We start from the raw sequence: 24,528 nt of genomic DNA, 5'->3' as shown, positions 1-24,528 counted from the left end.
ACAGAGAGGTATCCGCATGTTATTTATAGATCACAACACTAAATGGTAGATGAACAAAATGTTTTTGTTTTCATTAATTAGGTTTTTACAGATTGCATTTCTTCTAACTCATGGTATTTTCAGAATATCTAAAATGGGATTTTATCTTTACATTTACTTCCAGTAACTTGGTAAAAAATGAAGAAGCCCCCATGTGCCCCCAAAAATTTTACAGGTCAAAGGGGCTCTGAGGAGGGTATATGATAGGGGTTTGAGACATGGTCTTGTTCCCAAGAAGCACGTTTGGTGCAACTGTATCCTCCACATCAAATGGGTTGACCTGCACTACTCTCTCTGGTATGACCTTCTCACCGTCAACCTTCGCCAGCACCTCAAAGTGCAGTTTCACGGTTTCAGGCTTAGTCCTCCATTCAGGAAAACCCTCCAAGTCAAATCCATCTCCCTCTTTCAATTTCTTCTCAACCCCAAAACCAATCTTCAGAAAAGTCTGCGCAGACACATCAGCCTTCAACAACTTGAAGGAACCTTTCTGTTTAGCCTTGGGACCTAGAACTGAAGATAGCAATGTTTCAAAACCAAGCAAGTTATGGTTTGAGCCATTGACAGAAGCAACGGGCCACATTGTGGTGAAGTGTTTTGGAGTCAGAAGGGTAGTGGCTCCTTCTTGAAGATCTATGGTTGAAAGGGCATCCGTGGTTTCAGTTTTTGCTCGTGAGGATAATTCCACGAGGCCAGGTGCTAGACGCTTAAGCTTCAGCTTGTTACTGGGTGATGGTGAGGATGCAGGTGGGGCTGCAAGAGAGGTAGGCCCAACAATGCGAAGGGAGAGGAGTGGGGCACCTTGAGCACGGGAAGCATGGCGAAGTTGTTCAGCCAGTGTTAGCAGACCAGAAGCAAACCCATTATTGGATTGATTCAAGGGAAGAGGAAGATCAATGGGGTGGCGCAGGCTAACTGATCTGGCACCGTTGACAGTGACAACTGCACCATCTGCTAAAACGACCTTCTTCAAGACTCCCGCATCCACGTCATGCTGCAAACATTAAGGCAACCAAAAAATCACCATTAGTTCCAAAGTTAAACTCTGATGAACCACAGGCAAAAAAATTACAAGCACCTGGACAGTTAGCTTGAAGGATTAATACTATATTCTCATTAACATAAATCAACTCAATCTCACACATTCCAGACAACAACCTTCCCAACAATTGCACCCAGGCACAACTGTTACATAATAAAAAGAACACACCAAAATCCTGGACTCAACACTTTGGTCATCATATTTACATGCTTGATAACTTATACAAGCATCAGCGCTAGATTCAGATCCAAAACTAGTTTTCTACAAGAGCCATTCTTTCAGCTCCAGCTCTTCCAATTATTCAAATACAACATATGGTTTTCAAGAATATAGAAGCTGATCTATAAATCACATAATTTCAGTGCTAAAACAAACTGATGGTGATTGTCTATGTCACTAACCTACCAAATTGTGATATATTCATAAAACACTACACAGACTGATTCAATATCATCCAGCAAGGTCTGAACCACCATAAAAACAAATCTAAATAATAATAATAAAATTCAATATTGAACAAGCAATTACCGGCAAGGAGATACGCATGTCCTTAGCATCCTGAATCCAGAGCTCCATGGGACCAGCCAGCTGAAACGGAGCCAAAACAGGCAACCCATCATCCAACTTCCTTTTCTCCACCAACCAATTTTGACCTCCAGGCTCTTCAACTCTAAATATCGGCAAATCCACATACTCCCACCGATTCACATCCTCTAAAAGCTTAAAAGGCATCACCATCTTATCAACTTCTAGATCAAATTCGTATGCCACTGAATGGCCCACCAAGGCATCCCGCAGATCAAACCCAGATACCTTAAAATCCTCCGCTTGAAAACCTAGTCCTTTCACAATTGCATCCTTCAAATCCTAATTTTACAAAACAGAATTATTAAAAAAAAAATCGCAACTTTGATTCCTTTATAAAAAAGAATAAAGGAGAGAATCTCGTTATTTTCATTAACTTTTTTTTAATCTATTCTCAAAACTAATAAGAAATTAAACAAAATTCATCTCGAAAACAACTTTCAATTTACAAAATTTACCAAAAACCTACTTCAATTTCTAAAAGCTCAGTAGCACGCTCTAAATTTATGATTTTTAATGAGATAAAGATACTAATCCGTTAGTTAATTGCTTACCGAGATGGCTTTCGGGTTCGGGTGATTAGAAGTTGAAACCAAGGCCTTTGACGAGGAAAATACCGTAAATAACACCAAAAACGAGGTCAAGAAACCAACTGATGGTCTGAAAATCATTTTTTCCGACGGAGAACCGGAGCGTATCGGAGAAGAAAACTTGTACGGGTGAGACGAAAATCGGATGTCTTTCGGGACCGATTATTTTATGACAACAAAGAGACGATCGTTTGTTATTAAAAATAGGAAGGGGCTTCTCTACTACTTCTGGATGACTGGTGGAGATTCTAGGATGGGTGACGTGGCAGATTTGGACCAATCAAAAGAGAGGAAGTGATGCGAACGGGAAATTCGATTGGTTGGGTGATGTTGGCGGTTGAGGAAACGTTCGTTGTGATCACGTGGAAGTAACGGCGGTAATTTAGGATGGAATTTCGGACGGGGCCCAGTTTGCCGCGTAGCTTTATTTAATTATTTGCGAGGGTATGGATAAGTTGGCTTTGGCTATTTTGAAAACGACAGCGTATTGCTGAGAAAGTGGTTGGGGAAACAAATATGGCGTGACCCGGGTTCGAGCCGCAAACTTCAGGGGAAATTTACAAAAATAACATAAAAACTTTTGTAATTTTCACATTTAACCCTCCAAACTTTTTCCTATTAATATTAGCCAAAAATCCTCTCAAGTGCTGAAAATACCCCTCTCATTCTCACCAAACTTCCTCTCTCTCTCTAACCAACGATTTCTCTCCCAAGATGGTCACTCATAGCCGGTGGCTTCCCGGAGTCCATCCTCAACAGCCGACATTACCAAAATTTCGGTGAGAATCTGAAATCAAAGATTAGTTCAAAAACCCTAGATTTTGAAGCATGTTCTATTTTCTATTTTTCTTTTATGTTGTGATTTTCTTATTGTGTTGGTGATAATGAGTGAAGATTGAAGTTGGCGTGAGCTTGGTATCGGGTGTCATCGCGCCTAATCAGGTGCGACAGGCAGCCTGTCGCACCAACTTACAATTTTTTTTTAATGTGAACTTAGTGCAGCAGGCAGCCTGTCGCACCAAATTATAATTTTTTTTTACGTAAAGTTGGTGTGACAGGCGCTTGTCGCACCAACATAGAATCGCACTTAAACTCTTTTGTCGCACGAAATCATGTTGACTCTATTTCACTTTTTTATAATCGTGTCAAATTGGTGTTGAATTCGGATGGATTCGGTTGCATTTGATTGAATGTCACTTTTATCGTTCGTCGTCGTCGTTTTCCGTTGACGATTCAAGAGTGAAAGGCTGCGTTTGCTTTGATAAAGAGAGAAGAAAAGTTGCATTTGGTTTGATAGACAAGGATAATTTGGGAAAGAAACCTTATATTTAGCTAATTATGATCGAAAAAACTTTGGAGGGCCAATTGTGAAAATTACAAAAAAATTTAAGTTATTTTTATAAATTTTTCAAACTTCAATGTGTGGACTAACGTACAAACCACTTATCACAACGGGCATGAAAAGATTAACTATATTAAGGGCCCGTTTGGGATTGTGGTTGAAATTCAATAAGTTGCTTATTTCATAATTTTCTTCATTTTATCAGCAGTTTTTAAAAGTAGGTAGAGAGTTGCTTTTTATAAGCAACTTATTTAATAAACTACCATACCTTTTTAAAATTCCTATTATAACCTTAGATTTAAAAAATAATAATTATATCTTATTTATCCATAAACCCTAATATATAAATCATACATTTATCTTTATCATATTTTATGTAACAGATTATAAAGTTCTTTAGATTTTTTTAATTGAGTTTTTTAATGTAATTTTACATATTTAAAAAACAAAGATATGTCTAATATTTAAGAAAAAATATATGTCTAAACAATTTTATTAAACATACTCTAAAAATATAAAGTAATAAAAACATATGTCTATTTTGGTCATTATGTAATAAAATAGCATTTTCGTAATAAAATTTATCAAACACATACTTTACTTTTCAAACTCACAGTAACTGCAACAACATAGTTTACCAAACGCCAAGTTACTTTTTTAATTAGCAGCTTATTTTATCTGCACAACACAATCAGCTTATTTCATCAGCCTCCGCAATCTCAAACTGGTCTAAAAATATTATGAGCACAAGAAAAATGACTATCATACTCTCTTCATATTACATCAATTTATATATACTAATTTATATTAAATGTTTGTAGCTCCAGCACACCATAGTACTAGAGTAAGTCAAATTTAAACTTAAATATAAAGCAAATTTTTAAATGTTCCATTAAGGATTAAACGAACCCAATGAATGGACCCTTATTGTTGGCCATCATTATTTATGTTTATCAATTTTTTTAAAAATTAAAATTATATAAGTCTATTGATAATTACATTAGATATTTATTGGGATCATCTAAATTTTAGTTAATATAACATGGTCTAGATTTTTAACCACAAAGGAATATATATTCTATTCACAATCTATATGGAAGATGTAACACTACCTAATTATTTAATTAGGAGAAAAGATTAATATTGATTGACTCAAACCTAACAAGTAATGATAATTACTAATACTCCCAAAAAAGCATAACGTATGCATATTTTTCTTTCCTAGAAACGGCAAATCCTTGCAGGAAATCTCCATATGGGGAAAAAATTATCAAGTGCCTATATAGAAATCTCTTTATATTGTTAAATGCATACTTCAATTAGTTATTAATAAGTAGATGGCCAGTTGGGAACAATAAATAATTACAAACTCTAATACAATATTTGTGGCTTTGTACTATATTAGCGTTCATTATCTTCTGTAAGTTTAAAACTAGTTATCAACAACTAGCTAGAATCTGAATTTGACATATTGCAGATGTATACACCTAAGAAGAAACAACAGATACAGACGTTATTCCATGAAAACTTCATCCAACTTATTAATCACCTATGTACTGTACCACAATTTAGCATCAATTGAATGAAACTAAAGTGGTAAATCAATAAGATTGCTTCGTGTGATGGTGTTATTTGGCACTAACATGAACAGCATTACTCATCAAATTAGTTCTCTCTATCTCTCTTTTTGGAGTTTTAATCTCACAATATTAAGGAGCCTCGAACCCTTCACTATATAGATAAAGGAAAGAGATGTAAATATCAATGAAAGGTGGACAAAAAAATATGGGTCCACCAAAACACCGAATCAAACTGGTGATTCACTTCGCTTCTAATAATTAATGAATATTAATCGGTCTAAAAGAAACTAAAAGTCGAAAAAATCACAAAATACAAAGGAATTAACTAAAACATCATAATCAAACTAGTTCAATTCCATTAGATTTATATATTAATTAAAAATCGACCGGTTCAGTTTAATTCGAAACCAAACCAACTCGTGTCGACACGCAGTGTGATTTTTTTGAGTTTTGCTTTGCGAAAAAATTCAAACTTTTTTTTTCTAATCTATAAATCATATTTCATAAACGTCAATTTTAGTTTATTTTAAAATACTAATTTTCTCTTATATATATATATAATAAATAATAAATATTTGACAATTTCATTAGGCAACCAACGAGTAACGATGACATAACATTGACTTTTCTTTGTGCTCAAAGACCCCTGCCTGTTTGGTCCATTTCTTTACCAAGTCCCACAAAACGAAAGGAGGAATTGCCGTTTCAACGTTCCAACGGTCAGCGCGTCATAGTCCATTAGCCACCAAATTAACTTCCATTTAAGTTAAAGAAATCAAAATCATTTTGTTTTGCTAAAGTCTAAACTCCTTCTGCCTGTCTGCTTTGATCAGCACGCCATCTCTCTGTCTTCGCAACTCGTCCTCTTTTTTGGATCCATCGATTAACTGTAAAAACGACATGTCGTACTCCGATTCGGACTCCTCTTCCTACGGCGGCGACTACAAAAACTTTAAGCAAATCAGCCGCGAAAGTAAGTTTCCCAATCACTATCTATAATTCTATAATTATGCTTAGCTTTAGTAAACGCAGCGATTTAGTTATAGAAGGAGACTTCTTCATCACTGAACACTGATCGTTATATCATACACGAATTGCAACTAGAACGGCACCGTTCTAGTATGATTTCAATTTTAGTGTTTATAGATTTCTGGACGATTTGTCTAATTTGTTTTGTAACTGTAAAATTGGAGCTCAGGATTGTTGTATGAAATGCTTCGCTCAGCAAAAACAGGGACCTCGAAATCTACATGGAAGGTATACTATATGTATATATTATCAGCTTGTATTGAAATGTCATTTGTGTTTCTGAATTTCATTTCTGATTTTTGTGGAATCTTGAATGCCTAGGTACTCATCATGGATAAACTTACCGTTAAGATAATGTCTCATTCGTGCAAGATGGCTGACATCACACAGGAAGGAGTTTCATGTAAGAATCAGCAAACTTTCTTTGGAAACTTAATCTTGTGTCATTTGGATATTTGTTAGGATTGGAGTAAAAAACTTGTGTCAAGCAAGGCAAGCTGATAAACTAAGTGAATGAATCCGTAGTTCCACTCCATTACTTGCTGAAGTTGGTAGATAGTTGCATTTCTTTTTTGTTACATTTTGTTCCAGAATTAGAGATTAGGAAATTTAGCTGTTAGGATGATGAATTAGGTGATGAGACATTAGTAAGCTATTGGATGGAAACAGATTTTAGATTAATATATTTAGTTATTGGATTTGATCCCAGTAGATATATCTTACATTCATTGTTTCCTGCAGTGGTAGAAGACATACACAGACGAAGGCAGCCATTGCCCTCCATGGAGGCTATATACTTCATTCAACCAACCAAAGAGAAGTAATTTGCATTCCCTTCTCAGCTTAGCATAATTACATATTTTTGTTTTTTTTTCCAGTCTGTCACTATTTCTTTGTTCTTTTATATTTCTTTTTTGCACTTGTATGCCTCTCTATTTGCAATATTTTGCTATTGATGGTGGTGAAACACATATTTTATACTTTTTCCCAAAGTAATTGCTGTAAAGGAGGGATGCCCAACTGTAGATTATTGAAGTTTTCATGCTAGGGAAATTGCAAGGAAACTCTTTATAGTTTAAATATCTGTTTCCGCGAAACTGACATTTTTTATTTATTTATTTTTGCATGTCCTGTCTTCATCTGAATTATGTCATAACTTATGCCTATATTTGTAATATTTGATGAAAGAGTTAACTTAGAAATTGTAGATATGCAATTTTCTTGTATTCGTGAAGAACCTGTTAAACTGATTAGATATATACTGCTATAGCACAGGCTTGGTTTTTATATATATTTTATTTTAAGGTTTGTTTATTTATCTCTTTGTTTTGCTTTTTGGCAGTGTTATCATGTTCTTGTCAGATATGTCCGGAAGATCGCCTTTATATAAGAAGTATGTGAAAAAAGTTTCCTTATTATCCTAGGTGTTTGATGTGTGGTTTCCTCTTTGAAACTCACAAACTTTCTTGCTGTTTTCAATAACTTGTTTTTGTTTTTGGAAAGGGCATTTGTTTTCTTCAGTTCACCTATATCAAGGGAACTGGTGACTCACATCAAGAAGGATTCAACTGTTCTACCTCGCATAGGTGCACTAAGAGAGGTTATTTTTGTTGTGTTGCAAAATTATTTGAATTGATTATTGTGCATAAGCAACCTCGTCCTTTTCTCTTCTTCCATTGTTGTCTTGGAACATAAAAATAAATGCTGATTTTTTTTATCATTTTGTTGAGAATATGCAGATGAATTTGGAGTATTTTGCAATAGACAGCCAGGTATTTGACACTATTTCAGTTGGTTGAATTTGTACACATAACATAGAATATCTCAGATGGCGTGATTTTTTGTTTCTGAACTGCTGCGTTTTATCTAGTTTTTACTGTCAGCATCCTTGATTATTTTTTCTTCATCTCATAAGTAATATTTATCTGTATGCTCATCAGAATTCAGAAGTATATTTCAAAACTATTGATGGCCAGTTAGTGAAGTTTGTGGGACTCTCTTTTTGTTCCTGAAAATTCAATGCATTATTTTGTGGACCTTTTTCTTTTTCTCTCGGTCATTATTGGGTTACTCATTTTCATTGAAGCTTATTTTGTAATGTTATCATTCTTTAGTCAATTGTGATTTTCTGAAAACAGGGCTTTGTCACTGATGATGAAAGGGCCTTGGAGGAACTCTTTGGAGATGAGGAAAATTCTCGCAGAGGTGATGCGTGTTTGAATGTGATGGCTTCCCGCATTGCTACAGTTTTTGCTTCATTAAGGGTATTCATAATGATTTACTTTTGTTGATTCTCAAGTATTGTTATTTTTTGGGGAATGTGTATAATTTTTTTGTTAACAAGAGGCATGTTACAGGAATTTCCGTTAGTGCGCTACCGTGCTGCCAAATCACTTGATACAATGACAATGACAACTTTTAGTGATTTAATTCCAACAAAGCTCGCTGCTGGAGTCTGGAACTGTCTTATGAAATATAAACAAAGCATTGAAAATTTCCCTCAGACAGAAACATGCGATTTGCTTATCCTTGACCGTTCTGTTGATCAGGTTTCTTGATACATGTATTGGACATCAACTTTCAAAATGCTTAATATGCATGCTGTCTGTTTTAATACTATGTTAATTTTGCATTTTTAGGTTGCTCCTATCATTCATGAGTGGACATATGATGCAATTTGCCGTGACTTACTGAATATGGAGGGAAATAAATACGTGCATGAGGTAAGTTCTAATTTTTGAAGTTTTATGTGTTTTCTCGTATCTGTTTGTGCATGCCTTTTGGTTACCAAAAATAAGGATAAATACTGCATCAGGTTCCAAGCAAGACAGGTGGTCCACCAGAGAAAAAAGAAGTGCTTTTGGAGGAACATGATCCTCTCTGGCTTGAACTTCGGCATGCACATATTGCAGATGTATGTTTGGTGATTTTATCTTTTTGATATTTATCCTTTTCCTTTCTATTGTTCTTTATATGAATTATGTGAATGCTCTTGATCCTCAGGCAAGTGAACGGTTGCATGAGAAAATGACCAGCTTCATATCAAAAAATAAAGCTGCACAAATTCAACACAGTGCAAGGTTGGTGAAAATCTGTCACTGGGTATATCATTGGAGAATAAAGCTTTATTAACTTTCAAATGTGAACTCTGTCACTTTTTAATTCTTACGCAAATCTCTTGTTAGAGATGGAGGTGAACTTTCTACAAAGGATCTGCAAAAGATGGTTCAAGCATTGCCACAATACAGTGACCAAATTGACAAGCTTTCCCTCCATGTAGAGGTTGGTTTCTTCTTCGCCGTCTAGTAATTTAGTATTTGGTTTGGTGACGCAACCCCTGCGCCCCCACTAGGGGCACGGATTTGTCTCTCCTGCATGCAACCTAGTGAAGAAATGTGTTGTGCCATGTTATGCTTTTTCCATAAATTATTGGTAAAATGCTATGTGGATCTTTGTCCATTTGCCAACTGATGTTACCGCAAATTAATTCGACAGATATATTTTGTTCGTTGTAGCAATTGGTAGGCATGCAATCAATACTGATAACAATGCTCTTTTGTTAACATTCATTCATTTGAGTATCCTCTTTCAACAATAGTTTTGTTTTTCTTCGATAAGAGATTGTTGGCCTTAAACTTCCAACTGAAGAGATTCCATTCTAATTAAGAGGTAACTGGTTAGTACTCTGGTAGTGCTGAAGCATCTTTTTAGTTTAACACATCTTATTTCTTCTTATCATTATTCTGTGCTACCCTCTGCTGTTTATTGAGTTTTCAGAACATTATTTATGCTTTGGTCACAAATGAATTAAACAGTTGGATTGACTTAAAAGTCTCAGACTTTACTTAATTTGTAATGCAACGAATACTACTATTTTCTCAGTCTCACAAAATTCTTGAGTCATGTGAGAATATTAGCCACATTAACATCATTTGCCTTTTTGTTTCAACTCCAATGAGATCTCCTTATTTATCTTCTATCTTAATTCCCAATTTGCTTGTAGCTTTGGTAACTTCTGTTGATAATATGATTGTACTATTGTGTCAAAATGAAGAGAAATACATGTACATTTTAGCTTAAATTCCTCTCAACTGGAGAATATTATTTTTCTTCTAAAGATTTTGGATATAATAGTAGTTGACTGATTGAAATTTCTGTCAGCCAAGTTGTCATGCAAGTGGGTCTGGTTGTGCAGATTGCAGGAAAAATCAACAAAATAATCAGGGAGCTGAGACTTAGAGAACTTGGCCAGCTGGAGCAGGACCTTGTTTTTGGTGATGCAGGACTGAAGGATGTAGTTAAATTTTTTACTACAAATGAGGTGTGAACTTGTTGTACATATAAGTTGATATATTACAAATTTATCTGTATATCTTATGAGAAAAAAGTATCACTTCTATGCAGGATGTTACTCGTGAAAATAAGTTGCGTTTATTGATGATTCTTGCAGCCATTTATCCTGAGAAGTTTCAGGGTGAAAAGGGTCAAAATATAATGAAGGTTGGCATCTAAACCTTTGGGGGCTCCTTTTTTTTTTCCCCTCCCTTTTACGCCTAATTTACGTCAGTTTTTTCTTAAATATCTTTCTCCTTGGGTTCTAATTTGCGTGAATATCTTTCAGTTGGCAAGGTTACAGTCTGATGATATAACTGCTGTAAATAATATGAGACTGCTTGGGGGAGCATCAGATATCAAAAAAAGTTCGACTGGAGCTTTTTCTCTGAAGTTTGATATTAATAAGGTAAACATTTGCATGTCAGTTGAAATATTGCTTCTAACGTTGGATGTATGTTTCTAACCAACAAGCCCTACTTTTCTTTCCCTCCTCTTCCTATCTAACCGTCAGAAGAAGCGAGCAGTTAGGAAAGACCGCACTGGTGAAGAACAAACATGGCAGTTATCACGCTTTTACCCGATGATAGAGGTACATCCAAAGTTAGTTTTTTCACTATGAGTTGTTCCATGTATATTTGCAGTGATTTTGTGATATTTACTTTCTCAAAAGATCCTTTAGTGTCATGGTAAACAAAATAAAATTTGCAATATCTATCTTTACATCTAAATTGGTTTCCTGTGTTTTCCATCTTCTATATCTAATTGGCTTTGCAATAAACGTTAGAAAGATGTTCACGGTGGATTGTTAATGCAATTGATTTCACATTTTCAGGAACTCATAGAAAAACTTGGTAAAAAAGAACTACCAAAGGATGATTATCCATGTATGAATGAGCCGAGTCCAACCGTCCATGCGAAAAACCAGTCTGCAGCAATTAGTCAACCACCTGTTGCTCATTCAATGAGATCCAGACGGACACCGACATGGGCTCGTCCTCGAAACTCTGATGATGGTTATTCAAGGTGCTGTTGTTGCTCTTCTCTTCATAGACCCATAGGTTTCATAATCTGCCGATTTATAATTTCATGTACTGTAGACCTCTTTCTCTTAATTCTGCTGCCTGTTTGGTGAAACCTAACCCATTACTTAATGAAGACCTTTGTTGTGAGACACTTGCATGGTTGAATATTCGTTCATCTCATTATTCTCATGGCTGGTCATTCTTATACTATTTTGGTTTTCCCTGTCCCTGGAAAGTGTTGGTATTTATCTTCTGTTGCCATACAGCAGTGATTCAGTACTAAGACATGCATCTAGTGATTTCAAGAAGATGGGCCAACGTATTTTTGTATTTATTGTTGGCGGAGCTACCAGATCAGAGGTATGAAAAGTTTTTCGTTTAATATCTAATTGACATTATAGTGATTGCCATTATAACTTATTCAACATTACCAAATGTTTTTAATCCTCAGTTAAGGGTGTGTCACAAGCTCACAAGAAAGCTGAACAGAGAAATCATTCTAGGCTCCACAAGTCTGGATGATCCGCCTCAATTTATCACGGTATTTTTATAGAAACTGAAATTGCTGAAAAATGCATCCCCCATTCGTATCAAATGCCTTGCCTGATAATTTGTCTTGCTTTGCAGAAAATGAAGATGCTAACAGTAGACGAACTGTCATTGGATGATATCCAGATCTAAACCTGCTGGGCGGAGTCCGGAGAGTTGAGCTTCAGCTGCAGTCCTTGATCCTAAACCATTCATGTATATCATTCTCATTCAATCCATTTTTTTCAACAATTAATGCCACATCACATGTATGTCTCCAGAATTATGTAGCGGCTGTCTAGAATTATGCTGTTTGTGTGTATTATATAATTGATGTACTGATTCACCAAGAAACTCACGTGTATGATAATTGCAACTTAAAAAAAAAAAAAAAAAACCGGAAATTTTGAAGATACAGAGTATTTCTTATTATTTTCATTTTTAGTGTGGAATATAGTTTCGTTATTCTAAGAAAAATTAGTTTTGAAATAATTTCATTTTTGATGAGTTTACTTTAGGTTGAATAAATCAATTTTAGGGGGTTTGGATGACATTTACTACAATGGCTTCGGCTGATATATTTTCACCGGGATGAAGGATATTGGCTGGGTGGGATATTTTCACTGCTACGCCGCCTACATAATATAACTACAATACGCTCTCTTTATTTTACAAACTTACAAATTAATAGTAAGTTTGAACAATTAATTGATTAAATATTCTTATAATATTTTTTTTCTCGACTTAGGTCTTTTAACAATCTTTGATGTTGTTTTAAAATAAATTTTATTTTACTATTTTACCTTTATCATATGAAATAACAAAATTATTTCAAGAAACATTTATTATTATAGCTAATAGTTAAGGCATTTATTTTATGTTTAATAATCTAATATGTTTTAAATAAAATTTAAAATTTTTAATACTCCACATGTCATAAAATATTTTCTCATTTTAGTTGAATATTAATAATAAAGTAGCACTTTGTATAAGGTAGTTATTGAAGTAAAAGAATTTTGTTGGACATTTTGGTACTTTTACCTCATGAGGGTAAGATAATCATATTAAATTTACATTACAGTAACTTTCGTGGTCAAATATAATAAAAAAATATATAATCACCAACAACAAGAATAATAATAACAATGAAGATAGATTTACTTGATTAATTCTCAAAATTTCTTCTTTATTTAAAAGTTTTAAAGCAACGTGAATTATTATAATAAGTGGAGTGGGTTTAGGACGGAAATATCATCAGTCAACCCAACACCATAACTTAAAAAAATTTCTGCTTCCACCATCTTCAGGTCCATTTGGGGTGTCACACCCTATATTCTAGATTTTAAGAGAATTTTCCTAAAATATAAAAGATGGCAGCAAAACCGCTCTAAATGCAGCCTTCGTCTGTCTAACATAAGAGCATTACAAAAAGACTATTCAAATAAGATTTTATTACTTATTTGAAAAGTCTTATCAGCATTTAAGACTCTAAAAGACACTCCGATTAAGATTCTTCAAATAAGAATTAATTATCTCTCTTTAAATTTGGAGAGTTGTTTTATCACTCTTTAATTTATATTTTATTACTTTTTGTTAGAGAAAGAGAGATAGGTGCGTTAATTACTATTGATTTTTCTTCAAAAAAAATAGTTATTTTAATTAAAATAATATTAACTCATTTCTATTTGAAGAGTCGTTTGAAGAATAACATATTTTTTCACTCTTCTATTTGCCACATAGGTAAGCAAATAGATATTTGAAGAGTAAAATTTATAGAACCTTTTGGAGATGCTCTAAGATTATCATATGGCGCCTTGCGTGAAGTTTACCCACTAAGGAATTGTATGATATTTGACTAAGGGACCTCTTGTGATAAATTTTCTAAGGAAATTATATATAGGACTTGATTAACGATGATATTCAATTATTTACCTACGAAAAGTCAGAGACAATCCGCAAAGAATTACTCCGAGGGAGGCTCAACCAAAACAAACCAAGTACCGCATTATTAGACAACAAGAGTACTTAATATTCCAACTCGTAATTTTTCCCCGACATCTCTCTCTTATTAGTTGTCACGTTACGGTTGGAAGATCAAGCTTAATAAATTCCAAGGCTTCTAGAGACCCTCCAAGAAACAATAGTCGGTGCCAACACCGGTTCCAAGATTCAATCTTTTTTCTTGTCTCCTTTATCCGGTTGTTAGTTTTATTGGGATAATGAAGATTCTTGCCTGCCACACACAAGACCATAGACTTTATAATTTCTAATCACGAGCCTTTTAATTTGGCTCTCTATTCATTTAGTTACCTGTCCAAACTTTGTAGACACCCCAATTCTTTTTCTTTTGACAAACAAAGCTACTGATCGAGCTCCGGTTTTGGGACCATTTGTATGAGAGTGAGAGGTTGGCCGTAAGTTTGAAAATGAAAAAGAAAAATATTTCCTAGCAAATACGATAAAGAAAAATATTTTAGTTGTTATCTAATATGTTGGATTCTTGTCATTCATATATCTATTATCTTGACTTGATTTGATCATTCGTAATTTTTCCTTTAAAAGTAGGACTTGTTTGTTAAACATCTAAAATTTGTAATTTTATAAGGCTGGCGCTAAGTTACGTTGAGTGTAACTTACGCCTCTCACAGCAACAGTACCCCGGTCCCATCAGTGGCACTGTTGCTGTGAGATGCCCGTAAGTTACGCTTAACGTAACTTAGGGCCTCCCATTTTATAAATGTCAAACTTTTTTTTATTTTTTGAAACTTATATTTAATTTTTAAACATTTACATCTTAATAGAAAAAGAGAAAAAACTTTTGTAACTTTTTTTTTCTAAATGAGAAGTAAATATTAATCTAAAAAATATCTATATTAAATATACTTATTTTCTAAATTAAAAACTTAATTCATTTCACTCATAAGGATACAAGTGTCAAATAATTATGTTTAAATTTTTTTAAAATAAAAATAAATAAGATGCCAAATTCACCTATTTAGATTCGAGGAGAAAAAAATAGCAAATAAATAAACAAATAAGCAAATGCTACCTTAGACCCCATTGGTTTAACATCCATTATTTGATTTCAAACATGAGCAACCATTCTTTTTGCTAATAAACTCCATCTTTTTGGATGGACAATTAGTGTTAAAATTATTGCATCATTTTTCTTTCTTATTTTTATATGTTTTATCCTTAACTCCTTTTTTCCTCTCTTTCCTAATAAATCTTTATGTTGGTAGATTCAGACAATCATACCTCAAATGATAGAAGATTAAAAAAAAAACTTTAGTATTATGTGTAATCACTAATCAGCATTATATTTAAATTTTGGATTAGAGAAAAATTAAAATGAGTAGGTGACCTTATCTTAATGCGAAAGCTGTGGGCGGATGAGCGAGAAGCGGCCATTCTTTTGGTCAACTTACAACTTCTTCCAATGAGAGTACACTTTTCTCAATTTGCAATATTTTAACAATTTTTTCCCCCACAGAAATTAATAATCTCAACTGTTACATCAAACTTATAATAAAATTATTTTGTATTCATTTGCGAAACAAACTTATCAATGCTGATTTGTTTTCCCCCTTTTTTTTTTAAAGCATTTCCATTTTTTTAATGCTATTTTTTAAAGTACTAATTCCAGCCTAATTTGCATTAGTTGTCTTTAGAAAAATGTGGATTGGGGCTTAGTTTATAAGATTTTGGCTATAATTTGAGATCCGATTTAGATAGAAACATTTTATTACCAATAAAAATATTTAAAAAAATATTGAATCTAAATTCTTTTTAATCAAATAATTCTATGAATTCTATTGCTAAACCATCTAGCATATTGATTGAATGATTATTGTTGGCCCCAGGCATAGGTTGTTAATTGTTATTATGTTAAATGTGGAATGTTACTAATTAATCACTCTTTTTTTTTAAAAAAAAAAAGATTAGAATCTTTTGTGGGGCTAATTAGTTGCTTAATCTTGGTAGTTAAAAGTTCCAATTGTAAATAAATTAGCATCTTCCGAAGAATCTTGGAGATTTGAATCACAATATATCATAAGATAATATCAATATTGCGTGGAACAATATTATTAATTCATTAATATGAACCAAACTGTTACAGACCAAATGACATTACAAATCAAAAGAGGCCCAAGAAAATAATTTCAAGATTCCTCTAAAACATTGACCAAACAAACTACAGACAAGGCCTGCTTTCCATCCCACCTAAAAAAACCCTTTAATTTTTTTCCCTTTTCTAATTCCTTTTCAACTTTTTAGGTATGAAGAGGGCATAGTTTAGGTTCAGTCGAGTTTTCAACTTCTCCTTTGAAAAAAGGGGAAAATGGAAAAAATATAGAAGGCCTAGTAAAGCTGTGAGATCATTATTCTAAAACAAGAGGGTACGTACAAAACATGGTAAAAATATTTTTAACCATGCAAAAATGAACTAAAAAAAAAAAACCCTCTTGCAAAATGAACCTCACAGCAAACAAAGCTTCACGTAATGGTCTTAACTTGGTGGAGAATTGCACGCTCTGTATGCAATAAGAGTTTGAAAAAGCTGAATTTGAGCTGATTCCATGTATATCAGGATTATTTATTTTGTAGTTGCAGAAGCTGAAAAGAAACTGAAAGTGATTCCTTCACGCGAACAACTGGAAAGCTGAGTGCAGATTCTTTACAAGATCCATCACAGTCATGTTGAACTCCACATCCATCTATTGAAAATGAAAAGAACATTATTAGGCCTGAAGATTGTTAATCGATAAAGTGTTATTAACGCAGATGCATTGATCACAAAACTCTTTGTGAGCATTAAGAAAATTTTCTTTTTCTGTTATTTCTTCGTGGAAAGATAAAAATTTTAACAAAATATGGATGCTTGCAAAAGAATATTACCTGAGCAATAATGGTGACATCAAGAACAGAGCTCCCAAACGTCATGACACTGCTATTGATGACTGTAAGATAAAGCTTCTCAATTTCAGCCACTATTTTCTCAAAGACACCTTTTCTCTTCTCACAGTGAACCCTAATGAGGACACTTTTGTCACAAAACCTTGCTTCGATTTCTGGCAGTGCCTCATTGAATGCACCATTAGGGGATTCACCTTCATCAGAGAGCTGTGTTTTGTTCACAAACACAACTGATTCAATTGTCTTCTTGTTTGCTTGCTCCTCAAGTATCTTAACTTTCTCTTGAAGTTGCTTCAGGTACTTGATTGCATCTCCAAGAACAGAAGCTTTATCCATCTGTCAACAAAAAATAATCAAAATTTGGCTCATAATATAGCTACAGCATAATCTCGGAGGAATATATATATATGTACCTTCTTTAGGCCAGGAACTATAGCAGATAGAGCTATAAACCGCTGACTGAGCTTCTCGCGCCGCTTCCTCTCTGCTATAATGTGATCTTGTGTGTTGGAGAGCCTGTTTCCAGCTCCAGGGCTAATTCTTTTAGCTCCTTGACTGGCTTTGAACACGTAGTTTTGGTTATTTCCAAAGGAAACTTGAGAAGGCAAAATATCAGATGGGTACCCTGCCCCTGTCTCTTGTTTAGGCTTCAAAATGCCCATTTGGTTCATGTTGATACTAGAAACATTATTGGGATTAAACCCAGTTTCTGATGAATTCCAAGTGCTTGTTTTCAGCTGTTTCTGGGGTCTATCGATGCCGGTGTTATTGTTGAAAGATGGGTGGGTGTAAGACTGCTGCAAATTCTCTCCAAATGCAGCTGCTAGAGGTAGTAAGTTGAACTCATCAATAGAATTCATCATGTGCCATTGATTCATGAAGCTGAGATCCTCCATTCCCTGCAAATTTATCATGCAGAAAAAATTTAGCCAAAATTTGCTATTTTAGTCAAATTTCTAGACGTTTAAATGACTGTGAATATCAACATATTTAATCTAATATGATCAAGGCTCTATTTTTTTTGTAAACATTTGCATGAACATATTTGTCAGCATAGTTGCTTATCTTCCCCAGCTGTCAAATACATACATCATTTGACAGATAGAGCCTTCGTCACAGCACCAAGATACCAAACGGAGCCATCGAAATTGTTTCAATGATCAGAAGAAATTAGGCTTACCAGTTCTGGTAACCCTTTGATCGATGAAATCTCCAGTGAAGAAGCTTAAATTCCCTCTGATGGAATGGCCTGCAAAACAAGAAACCACCACCAATGATACCCAAATATTAAGACCTGTTTTGTGTTTATGAAATCGTCAAATTCAAGCAAAAGCAAATGAGCACGAGAATAATTTACACGTAGAAGCTCAAGACTTTATAGCAGTGTGAAAGTACTCCCCCTGCAGTTAATAACCAAAAGGGTTTTCCTGTTCAAGACCTTCTCCACAATAACTGGAGACTGACTCGTCAACTTTATAGTTTTGATGTGAAAATGGCTTTTGAAATTCGGTGCCAATGATGGATGAGTAAACTTGTGAGACAATGCAACAGAATGAGAATATTTTACGGTAAGTGGGTCTGTTTTTGCTGACAAATTAATGCCATAAACAATCCTCCATTTTGTTGTTTTGTGGACTTTCATCACCAACTAAGCGTTGAAATTTCAAATCAAGATTTGTCATTGACCAAATAAAAAACCCAGCGGCTATTAAAGGGGAGGCGTTTTTTGGAACCGAACCGAACCGAGCCCGTATGATATTCACAAATTGAAGCCAATAATTTGCTGATAAGCCAATGCACATACCAGTTGTGATAAATAGTTTTTGGTACATGTGAACTAAAAAGCAAGAATGTGTAAACAGCCCGAAAAATTATTAATTTCGGAAAACAAACAGTGCTGTTCCTATGAAACTTTTCTTTGACTTTTCATGTTCACAGGCTGCCGACGTGCGCTTCAGGCAACTCGGGTTCAAACTTCACCCCTTTTGATCATTCGTTGATCTTTTAACTTCCATCACTATTTTTTTATACCCTTGTGACACGAACGGATGATTCAACCAAACGGTCACTGGGTAAAAAAAAAAAAAACAAGAAAAAATTGAAAGAAAGGAGAAAGCATATAAAGGAGTACTCTAAACTAAAGTATATATATCTACAATACACAGGTGTCTGCTGTAACGCTATTTATTTTCGGCATTCAGGTTTCCATTACTAAACACATAATCAATTTTTGTGTATGCTAAACAGTTCAGCTGTCGTACATTGCTTAGAAAAGGGTGATAAATGAGCTTATATGTAAGCTAGAGTCACTCTATTCTAAATTGAGATCACGAACCAAGATTAGGGAGATCAATAGCGGTAAATTTCAGGTAAGGTTCTGTAAAGCAATGGGTTATTGGGTTGTGCTTTACCAAAAGACATTGTATATTCCAGTTGTGTTGAAACAAAACTTGATTTATCTTTACACTTGGAATGGATTGCTATACAAAAAGATGAGAGTCCGTGTTGAACTGTTGATTAATTCCAGAACTGAATATGCTGGATGCAATTATATTAGCTGTGTCCCCTATATTATGGTAGTCTGTGAAATGGTTGAGAAGCTTCCTGGTTCTTATTCATATAATCACTTACAGGATAATCTTGGGTGTAACACACTAGATTCTCTAAGAATGATGCTGAAATTTGTAAAATAGAATATAGTTGGTGGCTTCAGCACCGATCAGAGTTTGAATTTTTGTTCGTGCTTCTTGGTTCAGGAGACAAATTATTCTTATCGTGAAAAAAGCTGGTGCTAATATTCAAAGTAATCATGTCTATGCATTGAGAGATTCCCTCGGGCTGATAGAGAAACTCTAACAGACGGACTAACACTTAACCCGGCCCCTCAAAATGATGATCTTAAATTGCATTCAGCAAGTAGGCCAAAATAATGGAAATTTCTTGGAATCTATATACTCTCTATAATAATGCCTACTTTGTACTTCATCATAAACAACAACTTGCCTATTAACGTTACTTGGATTAGTTAATTAGGAAAATGAGCTTCCGAGTTGTGGTTATATACATACATACATACATACATACATACATACATACATATATATATAAGTCATGTTTAATTGCAAACGTTCGTAAATTTCAGATGGGAGAATTATCTAATAATCAAATAGTAAATTTTTTTTTATCCATACTAGAAAAGATTTGATTTCCCCTAGACATGAGCATGGATTATTTACTTGCATACTCCAAATATTATAAAATATAAAGACAACGAAAAAAAAATGATGCGGGTTGGATTTGCCAACAGACTTGATGCTGGGGCACAAGAACCTTATTTATGGATTAATATGTTTTTCTTATTCTTTAATTGAATTCTTATTTTATTAAGATGATAATGACTATCTCTAAAAAAAAAATGACTAACTGTAAATATGAAAAGAAAATAATAATTAATTGATTTGTTCTCAACCTTATCTTTTTCTTCTTTATTTTTAATTATTTAAAAATTTATTTTATCTTTACAAAATCTATCATTTTAAATTAAAATTTAAACTAAAAAATAAGGATAAATTCACTAGTCATTATACTATTAAATCCAAAATCATTGAGACAATAATTGCATTTACTTGGTATAATTAACAATGCAAATCTATTATAGTGCGTTTATTTCATGGAATGAGAATGAGTTGTAAATGGGAGTGAATTGGAATGAGAATGATGAATGAGAATGAGATTTCAATATTTACTTAGCAAAAATAAATGGAAATGAGAATGTACTGGAATGACATTGATATGTTTACTTAGCAAAATAAATGGGAATGAGGAATGGAAATAAGAATCAATTTACCAAAATATTCATAGTATTAAATAATGTAATTTTCATTAACTAGATACATGTATAAATATTATTATAAAAATAATATTAATAAAATAATAATAACAAATGTTAATAATGATAATATTAATAAAAATAATAATAACAATAATTAATAATAACTAAAATAATAAAGTTAATAAAATTTAATAATAATAATGACATGTAATAGTAAAATTATTTGTGATTTGAACGAGGGTAATGCGGAAAATATGAAAAAATTAGAGAGTACAAATGTCAATTCAAGGAATGGGAATCCCATTCCCATGAGATTCCCAACCCCATGGGAATGAGATTCTCATTCCTTATTCCCAAATTATATGGGATCCACACATTTTATTCTTATTCTCAAATTATATTGTACCAAGTAAATATGAATTTGGAAAAAAAGTCATTTTCATCCTTATGGTTTAATAAAATAGCTCATTTCATCCTTACTTTTCAAACAATAGCCTAAAATATCCTTCCATTAACTCACCGTTAGTGTAAAATCGTTAATTAGTAATTCATTAAGGGCAAAATATGATTTTTTATTAAAATGATACAAACTATATCAAAATAGTTTTTTTACACAATTAAATAACAGTACAAAGTATGCAAAATTTATTAACTTTTTCTTAAATGAGATCAATCATGATATAGTTTGATATAGCCATTGAATAATTGCCATAAGGAACAAATTGTAATTAAAAACTCAAAAATACCACCAATTTTTATGTGTTTGCATGTGCTGAATATCTTTTTTATCTTCAACTCAATCAAGCCATTTTACATTACAATTAGAGAGTATACTTATACGAATAAGAAAATTATGATATTTTTTGTACTTAAATATATGGTTTATAGGGCTTTCATGCTGCCAAAATAGAAAGAAGTAAAAAAAAATTTCGTGAAATATAAGTTTTTCATCTTTTTCGTTATTTTTTGTTTAGTGAGATTAGATAAAATTATTTTTAATTATATGTCAACTTTTGTTTATTTTTCTAATTTTCTCTTTGATGGAAAATCTTTTTTTACCTTTAATGAATTACTAACAAACGATATTTAACTAACGGTAAATTAACAAAAAAATATTTTAAACTATTATTTAAAAAATAAAAATAAAATGAATTATTACACGAAACTCTAAAAATAAAAAGAGTTTTTTCCCGACGAATTTCATTCACATTCTTTTATTCTTATTCCCTAAACTCTCGAATATAACACCATTATATCTTTTATCCACCGAATAATTGGATATAATACCCACTATCCACTGAAAGGGTCCCACAAGAAATTTCCTTCCAATCACACATGAACAGTAAAAAACTACTTCCATTCGAATATTCTTTTAACTGTTAAAAACTTTTCCCGGGAAAAAAAAGTGAGTAAATAAAGAAATTGTATTCTCACAAAATTTTTCCCACTTCCCAAACGCCTCTCAGAAGCCCTAAACTTAATTCAAATGGCATTCCCACTTCGCAAATTAGAGCTCCGACCATTGGGCAACACGGGCCTCCGCCTCAGTTGCGTCGGCTTCGGCGCCTCGCCGCTCGGCAACGTTTTTGGGGCCGTCTCTGAAAACGACGCCGTTGCCTCCGTCCGCGAAGCATTTCGCCTTGGCATCAACTTCTTTGACACTTCTCCGTACGTGTTGTTTCTGTTATCCCATTTTATTAATTTTTTGATAAATAGTAGCATTGAAATATATATTTTTTTAATTTTTTATTTGTAGTTCGGTCATTATTTGTTGATCCAGGAATAAAAAGATTAATAACAAAAATGACATGGAATTAGCTTAGTTGTTGTTGGATGTGAAAATGGGTAGTCTGTATGTGTTAAAAATGAAATCTTTATGATGTTTTTATGTAATTAAGGGGAAGAAAATGAATTAAAAATTGTATTGCTTCATTTAGATTTTATGAGAAATATATTTGATTGTGAAATGGGGGATATTCATTTGGGATGGAAATGACATTAATCTATTCATTTGGGCAGAAAATTGCATATGAATGTTGTGCTTAATTTTTCGATTTTAATTCTAATTTTCGATTCTTTTTCTCAATTTTTGAAGATATTATGGAGGGACATTGTCTGAGAAGATGCTTGGTAAGGCACTGAAAGCTGCGGGCGTTCCGAGAAATGAGTATATTGTGTCAACAAAATGCGGGCGGTATGTTGACGGTTTTGATTTTAGTGCTGAGAGAGTGACTAGGAGCATTGATGAGAGCTTGGCGAGGTTGCAGCTTGATTACGTCGATATACTGCAGTGCCATGACATTGAATTTGGGTCTCTTGACCAGGTCAGTATTATGAATCCTGATTTATATTTATCTACTTGCGATTTTTATTTACTTTTTATACATTGTTTTCACTCTCGTATTTTAAATGAATGTAATCATGACGTTTAGGCTGCTTTTATTTGTTTCTGATAACAGATTGTGAATGAGACCATTCCTGCCCTTCAGAAGCAGAAGGAAGCAGGGAAAATCCGTTTCATTGGTATTACCGGACTTCCCTTGGAAATTTTTACCTACATGCTTGATCGGGTGCCACCTGGTGCAGTTGATGTAATTCTTTCGTACTGCCATTACAGTATTAATGATTCAACATTGGAGGATTTACTGCCTTACTTGAAGAGCAAGGGTGTAGGCGTCATTAGTGCTTCCCCTCTTGCAATGGGGCTTCTTACAGATAATGGTCCCCCAGAATGGCACCCAGCTTCACCTGAACTCAAGGTATTCTTTCTCCCTCAAATGGATCGCATCTTATTTGAAATCTGTCTGATCAGTCATTTATTTTGTTGAGACTTTGTTTCATTTTGACAGTCTGCATGCAAAGCTGCCGCTGCCCGTTGTAAAGAGAAGGGCAAGAACATTTCAAAGATAGCCATGCAATACAGCTTGTCAAATAAGGATATTTCATCGGTGCTGGTTGGCATGAACTCTGTTAAACAGGTTTGCTTAATTGATTCATTTCTGTACTATCCAACATAAAATTCTTTTTCAGTAATTATCTCTCCTAATCATGTTGAGTCTTATGGATCCATTTCCTCCTGCTCTCAAGCTTTCTCCGTAATGTCTTCAGACTTCAATCAAAACAAAGAATATTGAATTTATTTTTTGGCCTGTTAGTTAAACATTGCTTTTTTATAACCAGGTTCAGGAGAATGTCACTGCTGCATCAGAACTGGCACTTTTTGGAAAGGATCAGGAAGCTCTAACAGAGGTTGAAGCAATTCTCAAACCTGTAAAGAATCAAACATGGCCTAGTGGGATACACTAAAGTTGACATTTTGCTGTTGAACTATCTGCCTCTTGTACTTACTGATCAAGTTTCAAACAGTCTATGATGACCTAGCGGACCTTTATTTGTTTAGTGGGAAGGCAGTTCAGATCTCATCAAACTCTTATATTTATATTTGTTAACAGGAGAGTGCATCTTAATAAGGGTAAATCAACTTCGGGTACTGTAAGCATCTTAGTCTTTGTATTTAGATGAATTTGTTGAAGCTTTTCGTATTTTACACATATTGCCCTCGAATTTGTTAAAACCTAGTGGTTCATTGCAAATAGACTAGCCTTGAAGCTTGAGATGTTTGGATGCAATGAATTGTCTCTTGATCTTCAGAACATCGACTACTTATAAATCAAATTGTACATTGGT

The 24,528-nt window shown here is 33.7% G+C and overlaps 4 protein-coding genes across 5 annotated transcripts; 2 read left to right on the top strand and 2 right to left on the bottom strand.

The window, feature by feature from the left end:
• Positions 1–46: 46 nt before the first annotated feature.
• LOC102622093 (uncharacterized) lies at positions 47–2,446 on the bottom strand. Its single transcript, XM_006486739.4, has 3 exons — positions 2,221–2,446; positions 1,610–1,948; positions 47–1,033 (listed from the first exon to the last, which is right to left on the bottom strand). Exons 1-3 carry the CDS (start codon positions 2,335–2,337, stop codon positions 209–211), a joined length of 1,281 nt encoding a protein of 426 aa, XP_006486802.2. The 5' UTR covers positions 2,338–2,446; the 3' UTR covers positions 47–208.
• A 3,416-nt stretch (positions 2,447–5,862) lies between these two features.
• On the top strand, positions 5,863–12,524 carry LOC102621596 (SNARE-interacting protein KEULE-like). Of its 2 annotated transcripts, none has more exons than XM_052432521.1 (21): positions 5,863–6,151; positions 6,377–6,435; positions 6,529–6,610; positions 6,949–7,027; positions 7,550–7,600; positions 7,711–7,807; positions 7,947–7,979; positions 8,346–8,471; positions 8,565–8,756; positions 8,847–8,930; positions 9,023–9,121; positions 9,211–9,287; positions 9,393–9,489; positions 10,403–10,528; positions 10,612–10,707; positions 10,829–10,948; positions 11,057–11,131; positions 11,375–11,565; positions 11,834–11,924; positions 12,016–12,105; positions 12,192–12,524. In XM_052432521.1, exons 1-21 carry the CDS (start codon positions 6,079–6,081, stop codon positions 12,243–12,245), a joined length of 1,992 nt encoding a protein of 663 aa, XP_052288481.1. In that variant the 5' UTR covers positions 5,863–6,078; the 3' UTR covers positions 12,246–12,524. The 2 variants fall into 2 exon arrangements, with proteins under 2 accessions (XP_052288481.1, XP_006486800.2); XM_006486737.4 differs by having other exon boundaries at positions 5,866–6,151; positions 11,054–11,131.
• Positions 12,525–16,162: 3,638 nt separating this feature from the next.
• On the bottom strand, positions 16,163–18,533 carry LOC102621312 (transcription factor bHLH25-like). The gene is made up of 5 exons (XM_015532815.3): positions 18,367–18,533; positions 18,190–18,258; positions 17,423–17,908; positions 16,992–17,345; positions 16,163–16,810 (listed from the first exon to the last, which is right to left on the bottom strand). The coding sequence occupies exons 3-5, from the start codon at positions 17,903–17,905 to the stop codon at positions 16,736–16,738; spliced, it is 912 nt and encodes a 303-aa protein (XP_015388301.2). The 5' UTR covers positions 17,906–17,908; positions 18,190–18,258; positions 18,367–18,533; the 3' UTR covers positions 16,163–16,735.
• A 3,695-nt stretch (positions 18,534–22,228) lies between these two features.
• Positions 22,229–24,388, top strand: LOC102621043 (L-galactose dehydrogenase). The gene is made up of 5 exons (XM_006486735.4): positions 22,229–22,509; positions 22,937–23,165; positions 23,301–23,600; positions 23,691–23,819; positions 24,022–24,388. Exons 1-5 carry the CDS (start codon positions 22,328–22,330, stop codon positions 24,145–24,147), a joined length of 966 nt encoding a protein of 321 aa, XP_006486798.2. The 5' UTR covers positions 22,229–22,327; the 3' UTR covers positions 24,148–24,388.
• The last annotated feature ends 140 nt before the right edge of the window (positions 24,389–24,528 follow it).

Source organism: Citrus sinensis, chromosome 8 (genome assembly GCF_022201045.2).
Source record: "Citrus sinensis cultivar Valencia sweet orange chromosome 8, DVS_A1.0, whole genome shotgun sequence".
NCBI classification, from domain to species: Eukaryota; Viridiplantae; Streptophyta; class Magnoliopsida; order Sapindales; family Rutaceae; genus Citrus; species Citrus sinensis.
The sequence above is the reverse complement of the archived record's forward strand: the minus strand, read 5'-3'. Positions and strand labels throughout refer to the sequence as shown.

What these genes read in the sequence shown, in the direction of transcription:
- LOC102622093 (XM_006486739.4), bottom strand. Translation starts at nt 2,337, where the DNA reads ATGATTTTCAGACCATCAGTTGGTTTCTTGACCTCGTTTTTGGTGTTA. An exon ending in CGAACCCGAAAGCCATCTCG is followed by an intron (nt 1,949 to 2,220) that starts GTAAGCAATTAA and finishes TTGTAAAATTAG; the next exon opens with GATTTGAAGGATGCAATTGT. An exon ending in ACATGCGTATCTCCTTGCCG is followed by an intron (nt 1,034 to 1,609) that starts GTAATTGCTTGT and finishes TAATGTTTGCAG; the next exon opens with CATGACGTGGATGCGGGAGT.
- LOC102621596 (XM_006486737.4), top strand. Translation starts at nt 6,079, where the DNA reads ATGTCGTACTCCGATTCGGACTCCTCTTCCTACGGCGGCGACTACAAA. An exon ending in ATTTTGCAATAGACAGCCAG is followed by an intron (nt 7,980 to 8,345) that starts GTATTTGACACT and finishes TTCTGAAAACAG; the next exon opens with GGCTTTGTCACTGATGATGA. An exon ending in GAAATAAATACGTGCATGAG is followed by an intron (nt 8,931 to 9,022) that starts GTAAGTTCTAAT and finishes ATACTGCATCAG; the next exon opens with GTTCCAAGCAAGACAGGTGG.
- LOC102621312 (XM_015532815.3), bottom strand. Translation starts at nt 17,905, where the DNA reads ATGGAGGATCTCAGCTTCATGAATCAATGGCACATGATGAATTCTATT. An exon ending in TAGTTCCTGGCCTAAAGAAG is followed by an intron (nt 17,346 to 17,422) that starts GTACATATATAT and finishes TTTTGTTGACAG; the next exon opens with ATGGATAAAGCTTCTGTTCT. An exon ending in ATGTCACCATTATTGCTCAG is followed by an intron (nt 16,811 to 16,991) that starts GTAATATTCTTT and finishes CATTTTCAATAG; the next exon opens with ATGGATGTGGAGTTCAACAT.
- LOC102621043 (XM_006486735.4), top strand. Translation starts at nt 22,328, where the DNA reads ATGGCATTCCCACTTCGCAAATTAGAGCTCCGACCATTGGGCAACACG. An exon ending in AATTTGGGTCTCTTGACCAG is followed by an intron (nt 23,166 to 23,300) that starts GTCAGTATTATG and finishes TTCTGATAACAG; the next exon opens with ATTGTGAATGAGACCATTCC. An exon ending in CAGCTTCACCTGAACTCAAG is followed by an intron (nt 23,601 to 23,690) that starts GTATTCTTTCTC and finishes TCATTTTGACAG; the next exon opens with TCTGCATGCAAAGCTGCCGC.